General features: G+C 50.3%; 2 protein-coding genes and 3 non-coding genes across 6 annotated transcripts; all 5 read left to right on the plus strand.

The window, feature by feature from the left end:
* The first annotated feature begins 1,138 nt into the window (after positions 1-1,138).
* LOC148108034 (uncharacterized) lies at positions 1,139-5,185 on the plus strand. 2 transcript variants are annotated; one of them, XM_087853589.1, is made up of 3 exons: positions 1,139-1,462; positions 1,993-2,152; positions 2,733-5,185. In XM_087853589.1, exons 1-2 carry the CDS (start codon positions 1,166-1,168, stop codon positions 2,140-2,142), a joined length of 447 nt encoding a protein of 148 aa, XP_087709715.1. In that variant the 5' UTR covers positions 1,139-1,165; the 3' UTR covers positions 2,143-2,152; positions 2,733-5,185. The 2 variants fall into 2 exon arrangements, with proteins under 2 accessions (XP_087709715.1, XP_087709714.1); XM_087853588.1 differs by having other exon boundaries at positions 3,521-5,185.
* On the plus strand, positions 2,914-3,047 carry LOC123797039 (small nucleolar RNA SNORA71). Its single transcript, XR_006780866.1, has one exon. It is a non-coding gene; the product is annotated as a small nucleolar RNA SNORA71 (small nucleolar RNA).
* LOC123796933 (uncharacterized) lies at positions 3,560-13,826 on the plus strand. The gene is made up of 4 exons (XM_087853944.1): positions 3,560-3,591; positions 5,076-5,193; positions 7,350-9,032; positions 9,139-13,826. Exons 1-3 carry the CDS (start codon positions 3,560-3,562, stop codon positions 7,983-7,985), a joined length of 786 nt encoding a protein of 261 aa, XP_087710070.1. The 3' UTR covers positions 7,986-9,032; positions 9,139-13,826.
* Positions 4,122-4,254, plus strand: LOC123797041 (small nucleolar RNA SNORA71). Its single transcript, XR_006780868.1, has one exon. It is a non-coding gene; the product is annotated as a small nucleolar RNA SNORA71 (small nucleolar RNA).
* On the plus strand, positions 6,056-6,190 carry LOC123797042 (small nucleolar RNA SNORA71). The gene has a single exon (XR_006780869.1). It is a non-coding gene; the product is annotated as a small nucleolar RNA SNORA71 (small nucleolar RNA).
* Positions 13,827-17,115: the final 3,289 nt, after the last annotated feature.

Genomic DNA, 17,115 nt, shown 5'->3' on the forward strand with positions numbered 1-17,115 from the left:
CCCCAGGTGCCTCAGAACATTTTAAATTATGTATGTGGCTAGCATTATATTTCTACTGGCAGCGCTGCCTTAGACTTTTCCAACAGCACATTCTCTCAGCTTCATAAATAATCCCACGGTGTCCTCTCAGTGACAGAAGCCCTTGGCTTTCTCAGAAATACAAAGTATAGCAACTACCATGCTTGGCCATTTGCTCTGTGCTTTGCTTTTGATATGAATCATTTCACATAAATCTTGAAGCAATGCTCTAAGGGGAAAGTTACGATTTTGTCCATTTTTCAGAAAAGGAAAACTCAAGCTGGGCTGAGGGGTTAGGTCATTTAGTCAAGGTCACACGGAGCATAAGAGCAAGAACAGGAGGCAGGAGAGGACACCAGGGCCTCAAGTGTGTGCATCTGACCTCTTGGTCCAGTGTCCTCATAGCTACAGCATCTGTGGTCCCTACCCATCAGAGTTCCCCAATGTTCCCACAGTCTTGGAATCTCACAGACTCTTCCCAGGTACACAATAGGGAGTGTGCTCACCTTCAGAGACCCCCCCCTCCCCCTTGGTTGCATTGGTCAGGACTGGATTTCCACTCTGTGCTGACCTAGTCAGTTCCAGGAATCTGACTGGGGCGACCCCCTCCTCGGGCACAAGGGTGTGCTGTTTATACTTCAGAATGTGGGCTGAGTTAGTGGCAGGGTTGCCTTAGGTTCAGGGAATACACATGACCCAGGGTGCAGGCAGTGTTAGTGCTTGTGAGGTTTGGGAACTATGAGCCCCTTCTCAAGCCTGTCAGCAGTGTCCCTGTAGTCTTTGCCGCTTTGCAAATCTGATCAAGTCCCTCCTGCATCAAGTACTCATTTTTGGGACAAAGTTTAGCAAAGAGCCTGCCCAACTCTCTAGGTTTATCTCCTTGTCACTCTCACGTTCCACTTTCAGGTCATCAGAACAATATTTTAACCTGGTGACTTCCGGTCAATCAGGCAAGAACCCTATTGTCCAGACTACTTGCAATCAACATGAGCTCTTGCTAATAACAGCTCCTCACGTGGAAGAGTAACCATTCCTATAAATTAATGACAAACCAGTGGCACAAGCGGAATAAAGAGAAAAGCAAAATAAGCGAGGGGATGTTATTTCCAAAATTCCAGGCTGCTCTTGGAAAGGATCCCAAGCCCTTATGGAATCAGAATTTGAGCTCCGCACCACCAGGGGGCGCGAGAGGCCCGCTTGCCCGGGATCCGCCCCGGGAGACGCCGCTCTAGGCCGCGGCCCGCGCTTCCGCTGCATTTCCGCCGGCGCTGGGCAGGTGAGGCGTGTCCTGTTGCTGCTGCTGCTGCTTCCGCCGCCGGACCGGTTCTCCAGCGCCGTCCCACGCCGCCCGGGCCCATTTCCCGCAATCCCCAGACATCCGCACCTTCCCGCGCTGTCGGCTCTGTCAGCGCCGCTGTCCTGCGTCGTAGTCGAGGAGCCCGTGGTGAGTCCACTTCGGGGATCCCTGGGCGCGTGGTCTGCGCCCCCACCACCTTCAGGGGAAACTGAGGCCCGGGGGGGGGGGGACGGGGAGAGCCGGCGGAGGTCAGCCCGGATGCCGGGGTCCGATTCCCCGTCCTCAGCCCGTCCGCGGGGAAGACTCGGCCTCGCTAAGGCCCAGCAGCGGGTCCGGCGACGCGCGGGCCGAGTGCCGCGGCGCGGGGTGCGCGGCCACCTGTGTTCCCCGGCCCGAGGGGCGCCGCGGACCCCGCGATTTTCACGCACACACCCACCCCCGGCTCCGGGCCTTGAGTCCCCCAGAGCCATTCATCCGTTGCCTACGAAGTGACCTGAGGAGGGTGAACCCGTTTTCCCGTCCCCTGTCTTTAACGGAGAGTGTGAAAACTCCGGTTGTGCAGGGCAGTTGTCTGCGCTTTCATTCGGGGGTGCTCGCAGGGCCGCAGAGGGGCAGCGTGTGATTCCTGCCTCCCTGCTTGGCACTAAAGCCCCTTCCCCGTTCTCTTCCGTGCCTAGGCCGTGCGAGCTCTGCGGCTGTCTTGGAAGCAGATGGAGACTGTCCCTTGGACGGCTTTGCGGGCCGAGCCGCAGGCAGCACCCCTTTCTGCCCCGCAGGACCGTGGTCCGCAGCGCCAGATGCCCCCCCACCCCCGTGTGCAGGGCTGAGGCCTGCTGGGTAAGTGCTGCTGCGCCTGAGCACCTTGACCAGGGAGGGGGCTCCTTGCCTTCCTGCCACAGCGCGGGGAGGGGCGTGGTCCTGGAGCGCAGGTTCTGAGACCCTTCTTGCAAAGCCCTTGCGCAGAAGGAGGCCTGGTGTGGTAGGTGGGGTGGGGTGGGATTGGGGTCAGAGGGCTCTGGGTTCAGATCCTGGTTCAGCCCCTGGCCAGCCGCATAACCTTGGCTCGGTTATTTCCTCGTCCTGAGCTTCACTTTCTTTTAGGTGGGGAAACTGCCAGAGCTCTGGGAGGACAGAGGTCTTGTGTGTGTCCTTTGTTTTTGAGCCCACGGTGCCTGGCACGTAGTAGGTACTCAAGCTGTATGTGGGGGGTGAATAAACAATATAGGCATTTTTGCCAGGAGTTGGTCTTCCGGTTGATGATGGGAGATGGAATCTTTACATGAAGTGGTGATGATGCTCCGGGTCCTGGGCTTGGTGGGCAGCCGGAGGCTAATAGGGGCTTCTCTTTCTGGCTCACCTTCTACCTTTTCTTTCTTTCTTTTTTTTTTTTTAAAGCTTTTATTTATTTATTCGACAGAGATAGAGACAGCCAGCGAGAGAGGGGACACAAGCAGGGGGAGTGGGAGAGGAAGAGGCAGGCTCATAGCAGAGGAGCCTGATGTGGGGCTCGATCCCACAACGCCGGGATCACGCCCTGAGCCGAAGGCAGACGCTTAACCGCTGTGCCACCCAGGTGCCCCACCTTCTACCTTTTCTGCACCTGCATTCGAAAGTGATCATGGTCTGTCTGTGTCCTGGTCATTGATAGTGCAGGGAGAGGAGTTGCTGAAAGCGCTTCCCCGTGTTTGGAGGGTCCCTTCCTGTCCCTTCCAAACTCTGGAGCTTTCCCACACTTCCTCCTCCTCACCACCTTTTAAGTGCCTCTGGGCACCTGCTGTATTTCTTGCATGCTCTCTGCCTGGTTCAGGACGATTTCTGTTTCTGTGAGTCTTTAAAAAGGGACAAGAGCGTGGGTCCTGTCTCAGTGCATGTCTGAGTTGGTTGTGGCCCCACAGCTGTGGTCTTCTGACACTGGTCTCTAATTTCATCAGCCCTGTGTCCTTTTCTGCCTGTGTTTGAGGGGTTTACAGGCTGCCTGTGTCCTGATGATTGGTAATGCAGGCAAAGGAAAAGTTGCCAGGCTTTCTTTACGTTCAGGGGTTCCAGAATGGGGCAGCCTTAGGTGACGGAGCACGAGGTAGAGGGAGGCAGGCGTTCAGCGCATTCACCTCCTAAGACCCAGATTCCCCCAGTGTTTTCCTGCTGGTGAGCATAGCGGTTTCCTGGACATGTAAAGCAGTGCCAAGTGCTTCTTGTCCCCTGCAGGAGTGTGTCGTGACTGCTGTTCCATGTATGTGAGAGGCGATGTCAGGAAAACCTGGATCAGGAGGTCCCAGGTAAGTGGTGTCCTGCCTGGTTCTCTAGAGCTTAAATTCTGTGCGGGCTGTGAGGCCGGAGGTGTTCAGGTGATGAGATGTGGGAATGAGTGCTGGTGAAGACTTCTTCCCAGCGTTCCCAGCTGTGTCCCCTTGAGCTGGCGGAAGCAGGCCTGGGCCCTCTTCGGCTCCTGAGAGCCCCTGATGAAGGCTCCTGTGACGTGGAAAGCGGCAGTATTGGGACGGTCAGAGGGCTGCACTTGAGAGGCAGACCGAGATTCATATCCGGTGCCCAGCGGAGTGCTCATTACGTGGCCACTCACACCCCGTCGTCCAGAACCGCGGGTCCTCAGTGTTTCTGCACCGTCAGTCTTCCCTTCATCTCTTGGGTGGAATTGGTCAGTTGTCTGTGCAAGTGAGGGGCAGCCTGTGACCTCAGGCTATCAGTCTGGTCACTGGCCTGTGCGCCAGGCTCCGAGTTCAGGCCGGTTCCCAGGCTGTTGCCCCACAACAAGGCTTCCTTTCTCGGCCTCCTCACTGCCCTTTCCTGCTCCTGCATTCGAAAGTGATTGTGGGCTGCCTGTGCCCTGGTCATCGATAGTGCAGGGAGAGAAGTTGCTGAAAGCGTTTCCCCGTGTTAGAAGGGCCCATCCCGTCCCTTCCAAACTCTGGAGCTTTCGGACACATCTTTCTTCTGATGAATTTGCGTTACTTCCTCGTACCTGGCACTCTGTACCTCACTGAATCCCCTTTTTGCCGAGAAGGGCCCTGCCTTGGGGTGTGTCTGTTCATGGGCCAGTGATAGAGCCATGATAGGGTCCCTCTTCTTCCAGGCCCCCTTCCCTCCCGAGCTTTCTCTGCCTCTCCATCACACTTCTTCCCACACCCTCAGCCCCACCTCTCAGCCCTGGTCACGGTGGACATTGGTGATTCACTTGTCACGCCCCCTTTGCTGCGATCTTGAGGGCAGTGCCTCCGTCTTCGTGCCTGACACGTAGCACTTGGACAAAATAAGGTGGAGGAGGTTGAACTGCCATGCGGTGAGGCAGTGGGCTCATCCCATCGTGGTGTGTCAGTGGGAAGACAGGGCCCTTGAGCCTGCCAGCCTGCTCAAGGCTGAGGCAGCCTCTCCCCGGAAGTGTTTCTCTCGTCCTGGTCACGGGCTGGGCCCGTGGTCCACGGGGTGATGTTCCTGTGCCCTTAGATTGAGGGGCAGGGAACGGAGTAGTGATCGCGCTGGGCAGTACACATCGTAGTTGATACATACGTGAGCTGCCTTTACACATGAGATGGAGGACACGGGGACTTCCCACCACCTGTTACCCTCCTGCTCCATGCTTGTCGCTGCCGGTCAGCATGGCATGCTCCCCAAAACCTGCCCTCGACAACCTTTTGACATAGACTGCTCAGCAACGGATTGTTCGCAGGCACAGAGGTTAACACCGATGTTACTGGTGCCCAGCAGACCCCTTTCTAGAGTTAAGTTGTTCTTGTCCCTGAGACAGTGGTGTGGCTGTTCAGATTCTGGTAGCAACAGGCCGCGAGCGTGGGTGCTGTGATCTGCCGACCGCCGTGCCCTCCAGGGCCCGCTGTGAGTGCTCATTTGTGCCTTGTGTCTCGCAGGTGGGTCTGCAGGTGCAGAGGCTCCGTGAGAGGTGTCGTCTTACCAGCTGGGGGCTAGGCCCTGGGGCCCGAGGTAAGATGTTTGGACTTCTCTCTGGAATTTTGTTCTGTGCATCTGTAAAGTCACATATGTGTGCCCTGGGGTTTGGATGAGGAAGTGAGATGGCAGCGGGCATCCTGTGAGCTCGCACTTGTGTCCCTGGTGTGGGCAATCCCTCACATACCGAGAAGGGACGGGCATCTAGAAAGCTGTCCAGGAAGGTGAAGGGTGCCCCGGGGCAGCTCGCTTCCTAGCGTCAGCAGCGTGCCCTCATGGAAAGCATGTAGATTAGGCACCGGAGACCTTGGGTCCAGCCTCTGAACCGACCTAGCTTCGGGACCTGTTCTCAGTTTCCACTTCATTTGAAAAACGTAGCTGGGATAGCGGTGAAGGATTTAAAAAATTTTTCGTGGTGGTGGTGTAACTGTATGATCCTGATCTCTTCCAACCCAAAAACATTTCCAATTTGTTTTTTTTTTTTTAAGATTTATTTCGGAGAGAGAGCGGGGGGAAGGGGGAGAGGGAGAGAGAAGCTCAAGCAGACTCCGCACTGAGCGCAGAGTGCATCAGCGGGGCGTGTTCCCACGACCCATGAGCTCACCACCTGAGCTGAAACCCAGGTGTTGGGCGCTTAGCCAGCTGCCACCCAGGCTTGCCAGCATTTCCAGTCTTTTATGCTGGAAGCGTCTTGACTCTCCGTGGCAGGTGTTATGGGGTCTCCGTAGGGTACCACCGAAGCTGCTGGGGCTCAGAGTGTTTCCGCTCTCCCTCCCTTTCCTCAGGCCATTCCCTAGGCCCCTGACACCAGCCTCCCTTTTCTGCTCCTGCACCCAAAATGACTGCGGGCTCTCTTTACCCTGGTCGTTGATCGTGCAGGGAGAGGAATCACTGACATAAGTTTCTGTGTGTGAAGGGTCCAGCCGGGCGTCTCCTTCCAAACCCTGGAGCTTTCCCACACTAGCTTGCTTTCTGCCATTCCCTTCAGAGCTTGGGTCTTGGCTGGCTCCCGTGTGATGCGGTGACTGGGCTAGCCCCCTGACCTGTGGGGGCTCATTCTGTCTTCTTACGTTGCAGATCCTCTTGTCAGAAAGCAGTCTATACATTTCTTTCTGTGTGGACCTCACACTGGACTAAGTTCATAATAGCGCTCCAGGGCACACGTGAGAATCGCAAGTCATGGGTTCTGCTTTACAAATTTATGGGAGTGGATGCTAGCCCGTAAGAGCACATCAGTCAGGACAGCCTGTGGATTCATAGCTCGTGTGTGTGTTGTCTTTGCTCCTTTACTGTTTCTTGAGCACATTGTGGATTGCTTCTCCAGGAGCTGTCAGTGATGTTAAATAAATGGCGAAAGAAAAGTCCAGGGGGGGCCTGCTGTAGGGGCATGGGGGAGTTCCGTCAATTCCGAGTCAGTAAACAGGTTCTCATTTGTCTTGGCCTGCCAGAAGCCGGGGGAGTTTTCTCGTCAGTCACTGATGGGAGGAGAGTGTGTTGACTGATCACCCTGTGTGTCGCTCTCCTTTCGGTGGCTTCATCTGTGCTTTGTGGGTTCTTTGGAAAGGGTGACCCCAGGGGCTGACTGAAGAAGAAATTCTCGGGCCTGTGGATCTTTGAAATCTGTATTTGTAGACTGCAGACTTCCTAGCCTGCTTTCTGGTTCATGTCCGTGAGGATATTGTGGCTGACCGGGCACGCGGTGTGGGTGTCCATCCGCAGCAGGCTGACTGGTGCCTTTCGTGCTGTGCTCTGCCGATGTGTTCCGGGAGCAGAAGCCCCGCCGTGGTGCCTTCACTCTAGACAGAGAGAGATACAGCCTGGCGCCCTGAGAGATGACAGCCACGTGTCCCTGAGAGATGACAGCCTGGTGTCCATGAGAGATACAGCCACGTGTCCCTGAGAGATGACAGCCTGGTGTCCATGAGAGATACAGCCACGTGCCCCTGAGAGATACAGCCTGGTGCCCTGAGAGATACAGCCTGGTGCCCCTGAGAGAGAACAGCCTGGTGCCCCTGAGAGATACAGCCTGGTGCCCTGAGAGATACAGCCTGGTGCCCCTGAGAGAGAATAGCCTGGTGCCCCTGAGAGATGACAGCCTGGTGCCCCTGAGAGATGACAGCCTGGTGCCCCTGAGAGAGAACAGCCTGGTGCCCCTGAGAGAGAACAGCCTGGTGCCCCTGAGAGAGAACAGCCTGGTGCCCCTGAGAGAGAACAGCCTGGTGCCCCTGAGAGATACAGCCTGGTGTCCCTGAGAGATGACAGCCTGGTGTCCCTGAGAGATGACAGCCTGGTGCCCCTGAGAGATGACAGCCTGGTGCCCCTGAGAGAGAATAGCCTGGTGTCCCTGAGAGATGACAGCCTGGTGCCCCTGAGAGATGACAGCCTGGTGCCCCTGAGAGAGAACAGCCTGGTGCCCCTGAGAGAGAACAGCCTGGTGTCCCTGAGAGATGACAGCCTGGTGCCCCTGAGAGATGACAGCCTGGTGCGCCTGAGAGATGACAGCCTGGTGCCCGTGAGAGATGACAGCCTGGTGCCCCTGAGGGAGAACAGCCTGGTGCCCCTGAGAGATGACAGCCTGGTGCCCCTGAGGGATGACAGCCTGGTGCCCCTGAGGGAGAACAGCCTGGTGCCCCTGAGAGATGACAGCCTGGTGCCCCTGAGAGATGACAGCCTGGTGTCTCTGAGAGGCATGTCTTGGCTCCCAGGTAACAAGGCAGTGAGGCTGGAGGTGAGGTCAAGGTGTCCACCCCTTTGACCACCCCACTTCTAGTCAGGGCTTCTGTTGTTCCCGAGACCTCTTCCCTTTCCATTCGGGTCTCTTGTTTGCAGATGGGATCCTGTTGTGCCAGGTGGTTTTGTTCCCATCTCGCGATGAGTGGAGGTAGCGAGAGTAACATGTGAACCACCTGGTGCCCAGGAGTCCTTGAAGAACCCAGAGAGTACCCTTGTCTTTCACACCTGCTCTTCGCCCCCTTTGCATCAGGGGCCTGTCCTGTCCCACAGCCTAGTTCCTGGCTCAGCCAGGCTGGAGGATTCAAGGGACAATGGTGACCATTCTGGAAAAAATCACCCCACGCCCCGTTCCAGACCTGGTAATTCAAACCTCTGGGTATAGAGTCCTAGGGATTGAGTTGGGGTTCCCTCACACAGTGTCCTCAAGCTTTCATGATGTTTTCTCATTTCTCCTGCACGTGGGCCTGGCACTGCTGGTCTTCACGGGCCTGGGCACCTAACCAGAACAAGTCTCGTTGGAAGTTTATCTTGTATTTGCCTTTCTTGGCTGGGTGCTATCAAGTGGCTCTTTGCAGAACAGGATGGCAGGTGCTGGGGCCTTGTGACAGGCTGGGCAGGCAAGTCATGACAGTGTGGGAGAGCTGCTGAGATGGTGGTCTATCCCTTTGCTCAATATGCAGTGGGACCTCGGGGTCCAGCCCGAGAGTGAGCGGGGAGCTGTCTTCCTGTGGATTCCCGGATGTAGTCAGTTGCCCTGATGGCGTACTGCTTGAAAGAAAGTGATTTATTATAAAACCTGGACTTGTAAGATATTTTTCCTTTACTATCCTTTCTATTCTGGCAATAATCTAGTATGGCATGCATGAACTGGGCGCTTAGGCCTGGTTGACGGGGACCCTCTCAGTGATGTCACTTGGGGGAAGGAGGCAACAGAGACTGAATGCTTGTCTGCTGCTTCTCCCTCTTAGGTCGGCCTTAGATCTGGAACTGTTGAAGGAAGTCCCAAGGCCGTGAGTCCCTGACCTTTGGGATGACTTGGCATCTGGGTTTGCCGATATGTCTCCCCAAGGTGAGTGACTGCCCAGCGCTGGGGACCCACAGGCAGGGGCAAGCTGGTTTGCATCTCTGGGTGGGAACTCCAAACCACCAGTCTCACCTGTCTTTTGGTTTTTTAGATTCTCTTGGTGTTAGTGGACAGCGGAGGAGCAGAGGATGGAGAGGGAGTCCCCGCGGGAAGCGTCATCTCCTGCCGTGACTCAGGGCATCATGGATCAGCTCTTCACACAGGAGATGAGAGGGAAGGAGCTGGGGCTGGGCTCCACGTCAGCTGGCTCTGAGTCTTGACAGCAGTGCCCCGAGAAGCCATGGACAGGGAAGGCCAGCCCCGTGTCCCTCCGCTATGCCTGGAATGACCTTAGTGACCAAGACTGTTTCTCTAGAATTGCAGCTGCGCATCACTATTCTCCCCCCCTCCCCCATCCAGTACACCTTATAGACTCCCTGTGTCTGCCTTCTAAGTCCGTAACACGCCGTGTGCCCCCGAGGCTGGATGTGGAGAAGTGGATCACAGGCCAGTGTTGTTTCCCTGTGGGCCTCTCCCATCGTGCTCCTGGGGCTTGGCACACAGGCTGCAGTCCGAGGTGTTGCGTTAGGACTGGGCTAGTAGCCGGCCCAGATTCAGGCCCACGAAAGAGTGAAGGTCGAGGAACAGTCAGGCCAGGGCTTCGGAAGAGTGGCTGGCGACTGGGCTGGAGTGAGGCAGGCGTTGATGTCATTGAGGAAGCTGGGGAGGCCTGAGCTCTGGGGCCTGGCTTGTGAGTAAATGCCTGCTTGTGTGGCCAGCTGTCCTAGTTTGCCTGGGATTGAGGGATTTCCCAGGACATGGGACTTTCATTGTTTAATCCAGAAAGGTCCTGGGCAAACTGGGATGAGTTGGTCAACTTACCTGGGGAGTAAAATACGTGATGTCGGCTTGAGAGGACAGGTTACTGAGTTACGGTGGGAGGGAGCAGGGTGAACGTGGGGCAGCTGCCATGGGTGGACCTCGTGGGTATCCTCAGGGTCAGGCTTTTGGAGATATTGTGGTAAAGCAGTAATTGCAATAATGTGATGGTGGTCTAAGGATGTGCATATGGGAACTTTTTAATTCCCGTGTTATAAATGGACAGGTCTCCATGAGGAAATAGGTCCCAAAGGCCATGATGAAAGGCTGGAGTTAATTGTCCAATTTCTGCATTTGAAATTGAACTTGCCTTGATGAGTTGGACACTTTGATGGGCTCTTCTGTGGGGGCAGGCGTTCTTTGTGGCTGAAGTATTCACTCTGCCAGCCAGTTCCTGACATCCAGAAGTCAAAAGTTGTCTTTTTTGCCTTTCCTGTGGACTGTCTTGACTATTTTTTTTTTAGTAGTCTTTTCTCAGCTGGTTGTAGCTGCCTGGAAAGATGCCAAGGGAAGGATCTGGGTCCACGTGAGAAAACTGTGCCTGGTTGGTAATGCTTGCTGCCGTGGAAGGACAGCAGCAGAACATGGGCCAGTACTTCAAAAGTGTGCATGGAGACACTTGGCATGTCCCACCGGGCACCAGGTCGTGCCCGCCTCGCACTGCAGCATGGGAAGCAGGAGCGATGCCAGATCTTGAGGGCCTGAGGAAATCTGAGGCGAGCATTTCAACCAGCATGACCCGGGAACCAGGCTTAACGGCAGGGAGCTTTGATCCTTGCTGGGAATGTGCAAGCTTGCTGGAGGGCCTGGTGGTGCAGGGAGTGGAGATTTCCATAGCAGAACTGCGAGCTAGGTGCATGGGGAGCTGGTCAGAGGAAGGTCCATCCATTAAAAAGAAAAGCATTTATTTATGCTGTTATGAGCCAGATGCCATGCTGAAAGCCTGTGGAACGTGCGTTTGTGGTGGGCAGTGCCGGAGGTATTGGGGATACTGCTCCAGACAAAACACGGGAGGCCTCAGAGCTTCCTCAGAACTGTAGTCCGTGATGGTAAGCCATTAGCCGTGTGTGGCTGTTTAAATTGATTTAAAAATATAAGGTTCACATTACCACTTGCACCAGCCATAATGCAAGTGCTTGTAGCCGCAAGGGGCTGCCGTGTTGGGTAGTACACGTAACAGACTGTTCCTGTCACTGCAAGAAGTGTGTGTGAGAAAACCCACGGGCCCAAAGTAGTGTCAGCCAAGTCCCCAAACCCGGGCTTAATACCTAATGTAATTGGCGTTTCACCCTCCCCCAGAAATGTAGTCTTACCTGGTCCGTCAGAAGTTTTCTGATGGGTGCCTGGGAGTCTACCACAGGGACCCCCTCCATCCCCACAGGAAGATGAAGTAATCTGCGCGTTTGGACCCAGTCCTCTTCCCCCTAAGGGAAAGCGTTGTCTGGAACAGTTCTTTTCTTTTGCAAATAAGTTTCTTGCCCTACCTCCCTTCCATGAAAACCTTTCATTTTGTTCAATCCCCTGGAGCGCCCCTCTGCCTGTTAGATGGGATGCTGCCTGACTTGTGAATTGTTCAATAAAGCCAACTCGATCTTCGAATTTACCTGGTTGAATTTTGTTTGACATCAGACAATACTGGTTCAGAAGGTTAGGAGTTCAAGCCTAATAATATGAATGAAGAGTGTTGCTGGACACCTTTACAGAAGAGCTGTTACTTGAGTCTGAAGAGGATTGGTGCCACGTCCCTGCTGATCAGGGTAGTTCTGAGTGTTGGTGGATAAACCTGGGGCAGCAACCTGTGAGATCACTGGCTTTGCAGTCCCACAGAGCCGGGGTCTAGTCCACGGGTGGCATAAGGCAGGTTTGTACTACCTGACCTGACCTGGCCTCTTGTAAAATGAGAACCACAGCTTTGCAGGAATATGGTAAGGTAGGGATAAAACAGACTGGTGTATGAAAAAGCCTGTGTAATGTGTCCCTTCAGAATGTTCAGTAATTGATAGCTCTTCCTATTATTTATTAAAGGCTCCTCTGCACCCTACCAAGATCGATCATATTTCTTTTTGGTCTTGGGGGCTTTCAGGATGTAGCCCCTAAAGCCAAAGTTTGTGGGAAAGCGAAAATAGTTGCCTTTTACAACAAAAGACGTATATAATATAATTAATAGATATTTAGAAACATTTATCTCCAAATTAGGGGATAAGTACTTTTCTCAAGCATACAAAGGGTATATGTATAAATACTATTCATGTTCTAGGTTATAAAACAAGGGGCAGATACCAAGAATCAGAGTCCTACAGACTACCTTTGTACTACAGTATATATGCAATAACAAGCAAAAACAGATTTGAAAAAAATCCCTGGTTGGGAAATTTAAAACAGGTTTTAAAATACCTCATCAAAGATGATACCATAAGAGGAATTAGAAATATTAACAAGTAAATGATAATAAGAATTTATACATACCAAATTTCATGGGATGTAGCCCAAATAATTTCTAAGAAATTTATGCCTTGTGCTTAAATTAGGAAAAAGACAAATTTAATAAGTAACAAAGAAAATAGAAGTAATGAGAATAAAAAAGTGGAAATAAGCCAAAGTTAAGGAGTAATATAGATTACTTTTTGTCTATAAAAGTTTATACTTTGATAAAATGAACATATTTCTAGAAAACAAAATTGCCTTAAGGAGAGATGGAAAACTTGAATAGTCTGATAAAGCCCACAGGGGACAGTTCTACAAAGTCGGATTTATTTGCCTGTTGTAACATGAACTTTTCTTGGTCACTATCAAAGCTGTGATTTTCTGACAAGAAATCTTGGATCTGTCCTTGAATGAATATATAACGATCCAAACATATATCTCGTTGGGGACAATTGAGTACAATCCACTTGGAGGGGCGTGTCGTCTCCATGAGGCTTTGGCTTCAGACTGTCTACAGTTTTGTCAGAATTCAGCTGTAGACAGGTCACACATGAGAAACATTGGTCAGGCTTTTAAATTTTTCCCACCAATGTTGAAGATCACAGACATCTACTCCCCTCTACGAAGGTGCCAAGACTGAATAGCTCCAGCGAACGTAGTAATCAGTGGAAGAGAGTGAAAGCCTCTTTTGAGGAATAACACTTTCTGAGGATGTGGTGAAGGATTACCTTGGACTAAGAACATATGAACTGTGAAGACATTGATAAACCAATAGCTGTAGGCTTATATCCTAAAGTGTACTGTGATTGTCACTGACCGGCAAGGATGTTGAAACCTTAAAATCACTCTGTAGACAGTTTTTGTACCAGTCTTTGCTTGGACAGGAGTATGTTTCTCCTAATCTGAAAAGTATACAATTGTTCAGTTTTTATATTAATATAGTCTATACGTAATTAACTCAGGAAGATGGAACTTCTTTTGTCACTTTTTTGTGGTTTTTTTATCCTAAATTTGGTAAACAGAGCTCTCACAAGTTTTGAGTTGATTAAAACTTAGAGAATGATACAATCTAATAGCTTTTATCCTTTCTAAGGGGAAGGGGCAAATCTTTGTGTAACCTGGTGGCCACTCAAGGAAATCCAAAGATAGTTTAGGACTAAAAGACATTTTAAGCATTTTATTCAGAATTTGGGAAAGGAAAAGGCAAGAATTGTCAGAGGACAAAATAGGGACACATCACACTTTCCAAAAGAAAAAGTTACTGCAAGACAGCATTTTAAAAACCACAGCGATGAGGCGCCTGAGTGGCACAGCGGTTAAGCGTCTGCCTTCGGCTCAGGGCGTGGTCCCGGTGTTCTGGGTTCGAGCCCCACATCAGGCTCTTCTGCTATGAGCCTGCTTCTTCCTCTCCCACTCCCCCTGCTTGTGTTCCCTCTCTCGCTGGCTGTCTCTATCTCTGTCGAATAAATAAATAAAATCTTTAAAAAAAAAAAAAAACCACAGCGAAAAGTAAATAGCTATTAGAAACAACTTTTTTTTTTTTTTTTTAGAAATAAGGAACTTTTGTTAAGACGAATCAAGAGTATACCAGACATAACATCCAGATGGCCAACAGAGACATGAAAAGATGCTCAGCATCACTCATCGTCAGGGAACTGCAAATCAAAGTCACAATGACATATCACCCCATATGAGTCAGAACGACTAGTATCAAAAAAGTAAGCTATGTAGACGTGGAGAAAAAGAAACCCTTGTGCCCTGTTGGTGGGAATGTAAATTGGTGCAACCATCATGGAAAGCAGTGTGGACGTTTCAAAAAAAGTTAAAAGAACTACCACATGATCCAGTAATCCCCCTACAGGATATTTACACAAATAAAATGGAAACAGTAATTCGAAAAAGATATAGGCACCCCTATGTTTACCGTAGCGTTACTTACAATAGCCAAGATAGGGAAGCAACCCAAGTGTCCATCGACAGATGAATGGATAAAGATGTGGTGTACATATATGTGTATACACGCGTGCCCACAGACACACAATAGAATATGCAATATGTTGCCATTTGCAACAACATGGATGGATCTAGAGGGTATAATGCTAAGTGAACTAAGTCCATTTGAGAATGAAAAATACCAAACAATTTCACACGGGGAATTTAAGAAACAAAGCCAACGAAAGAGACAAAAACAGACTTTTAAATATAGAGAACAGGGGCGCCTGGGTAGCGCAGTCGTTAAGCATCTGCCTTCGGCTCAGGGCGTGATCCTGGCGTTCCGGGATCGAGCCCCACATCAGGCTCCTCGGCTGGGAGCCTGCTTCTTCCTCTCCCACTCCCCCTGCTGTGTTCCCTCTCTCGCTGGCTGTCTCTCTGTCACATAAATAAATAAAATCTTAAAAATAAATAAATAAATAAATATAAAGAACAGACTGGTGGTTGCCAGAGGGCAGGTGAGTGGGGGGATGGTGAAATAGGTGAAGGGGATTAATAGTACACTCCCCCCCATGAGCACTGAGTTATATATAGAATTGTTGAATGCATATATTATACACCTGAAACTAATATAACAGTATATCAGTTATACTGGAATGAAAAAAAAAAAGTATCTGGCACAGAATAAAATAATTTTACCAAAACCCCCTGAAATTCTAATTTTATTTGTGTGTGTGTGCCAACCATGTAGCAGTGTTCAGTAAAGGATTTATTTATTTATTTATTTATTTATTTATTTATTTATTTATTTATAAAGATTTTATTTATTTGTTTGACAGAGACAGCCAGCGAGAGAGGGAACACAAGCAGGGGGAGTGGGAGAGGAAGAAGCAGGCTCCCAGCAGAGCAGGGAGCCCGATGCGGGGCTCGATCCCAGGACCCTGGGATCACGCCCTGAGCCCAAGGCAGACGCCCAACGACTGAGCCACTCAGGCGCCCCATCAGTAAAGGATTTATAAATCTTTCTTGTGGATGAATTCATTGAGCCAACTTTGTCAAAAATTTTTAATACAGGTGTTTGTTGTTTAGGAACAGTGCAGGTAGTATAACCCAAGTAAAAAAATTGTTACTGAAATTTGTGTGTTTACAGTATAACCTTTTTATTATTTTTATTAGACACTTTAAAAATGAATCTTATTTTCAAAATATAATTAACCTTATGAACATATTACATAAACAGTGCACATATCCTAATGAATTTACCATCATAATAAACTAATAATTCCTTTAAACTACATGTATTATCTCGTACACATACTTGCATCTCCCTGTAATTATGCCTAATATCACCTTAGTCATTTTTGTTAATTACCATTATTAGCAAAGTAAACACTAGACTCCAGAAAACTAGAAGACAGGAAAACAATGACTAGCTATTTTTCTCCATTAGTTTGCATTTAATATTATCTTTTTATATTTAAGCATATCACCCATCTGGTTAATTTATAGCTATTTTAAGTATATAAGAATAAGGGATAAATTAGCTAGGTTTAGTGACCAAAGTTCAAAGACTTTTTAGCTTAGAAAGCGTCCAGTATCCAAAAATATTTATCCATGAATTCAAATTGACATTTGAGGTTTTACAAAAGTGAAGGATCTAAAAATTACAATTTTAGCTAAAACATGGTCTTTATGATTGGTAGTGCTATAAAGATTATAAGATTGAAGGCAGCCCTGCACCCACCATTGGGAGGCCTCCCTAATACCTGACACCCCCCCGGATGCAGGCTGTGCCCACCGCTGCCAGGGGCACATCTTTCATGAGACCCAACAGGGTTCTTTAGGAAGAAATGCCAGCAAACCGAAGCATCCAGCGATCAGGCTGACAGGCTGAGCTCTTAAAATACAAGGGAATGTCAATTTTTGGTCGCAGATTTTGGCTGAAAATTACCGGAGCATTCTGATAGCCAGTTAGGGAAATTCCAAACAGGCTGTTAACATACGCTCAGATAAGGGAGCCCCAGAGATAGGCCAAGCTGTTCTTCCAGCTTCAGAAAGGTCCCACGGGAATGAAAGTGGAGAAAGAAGATGGGTCACCCACGGGCATCAGGAGGACTCTTGCTGAATTGTCCCAGAAGGTTTGGGGCTGAAAGAGTCAGGGGTGGCAGAAATGGTCAGATCAGAAAAGTCATCCATCATCTTGGAAGGGGGTGGGGTGTGTTATGGCATTGGGCAGACCCCTCACAAAGCTGCCTTCTCCATGAGAGAGGAAAGATCAGGTGACAGGCTGGACACCAGTGGGGCTGCCCAATGTTTGGGACCAGGGAATACCCCAGGACCTTTACATGTCTCTGAGGGAATAAGGACAATGGGGGAAGAATTTCCTAATAGTTCAATAAATGGGGGCACAGAGATTATACTTAATTTAGCCAACATAAAGAAAGGAGACCTTTTCCCACCCTAGTTTCGTGGTGTAAGATGCATACCTGATATTCACAGGAGATATTGAAGGAACCGGGCTTTACATCTAGATGCTGTCTTTGGCCAATATCCCAACTGTTGGGGCATCTCGTACTAGAAGGTGTTTTCCCCAGTCAAGGCAGACAGCTTCCTCCCCCCCCAAATGGGAAAGGTTAGTTTTACGAATAAAGCTTTGACAATTAGAAAATCTCCAGGCGTCTTCGGCACTTTCATGGTTCAGTGGCACAGACATTGTGGTCCAGGGCCTTGCTTCCTGCAGAGCTCCCACACTTCTTGTAAAACCTAGATTTCTGTGTAGCCTGGCACATGTTTGGCCCTCAGCAAGTTTAGGTATCTTCTACCTAGTGAGGGTACATCGTGGGGCTAGAAAAAT

The sequence above is a fragment of the Ursus americanus genome, chromosome 22 (assembly GCF_024610735.1).
Source record: "Ursus americanus isolate L20-20 chromosome 22, mUrsAme1.1.p, whole genome shotgun sequence".
Taxonomy (NCBI): domain Eukaryota; kingdom Metazoa; phylum Chordata; class Mammalia; order Carnivora; family Ursidae; genus Ursus; species Ursus americanus.

Bases quoted from the DNA above. Each gene is read 5' to 3' on its own strand.
- LOC148108034 (XM_087853589.1), top strand. From the start codon at position 1,166: ATGGAATCAGAATTTGAGCTCCGCACCACCAGGGGGCGCGAGAGGCCC. The intron at 1,463-1,992 runs GTGAGTCCACTT...TTCCGTGCCTAG, and splicing joins TCGTAGTCGAGGAGCCCGTG to GCCGTGCGAGCTCTGCGGCT.
- LOC123796933 (XM_087853944.1), top strand. From the start codon at position 3,560: ATGTCAGGAAAACCTGGATCAGGAGGTCCCAG. The intron at 3,592-5,075 runs GTAAGTGGTGTC...TCCCTGAGACAG, and splicing joins CCTGGATCAGGAGGTCCCAG to TGGTGTGGCTGTTCAGATTC. The intron at 5,194-7,349 runs GTGGGTCTGCAG...GAGAGATGACAG, and splicing joins TTGTGCCTTGTGTCTCGCAG to CCTGGTGCCCCTGAGAGAGA.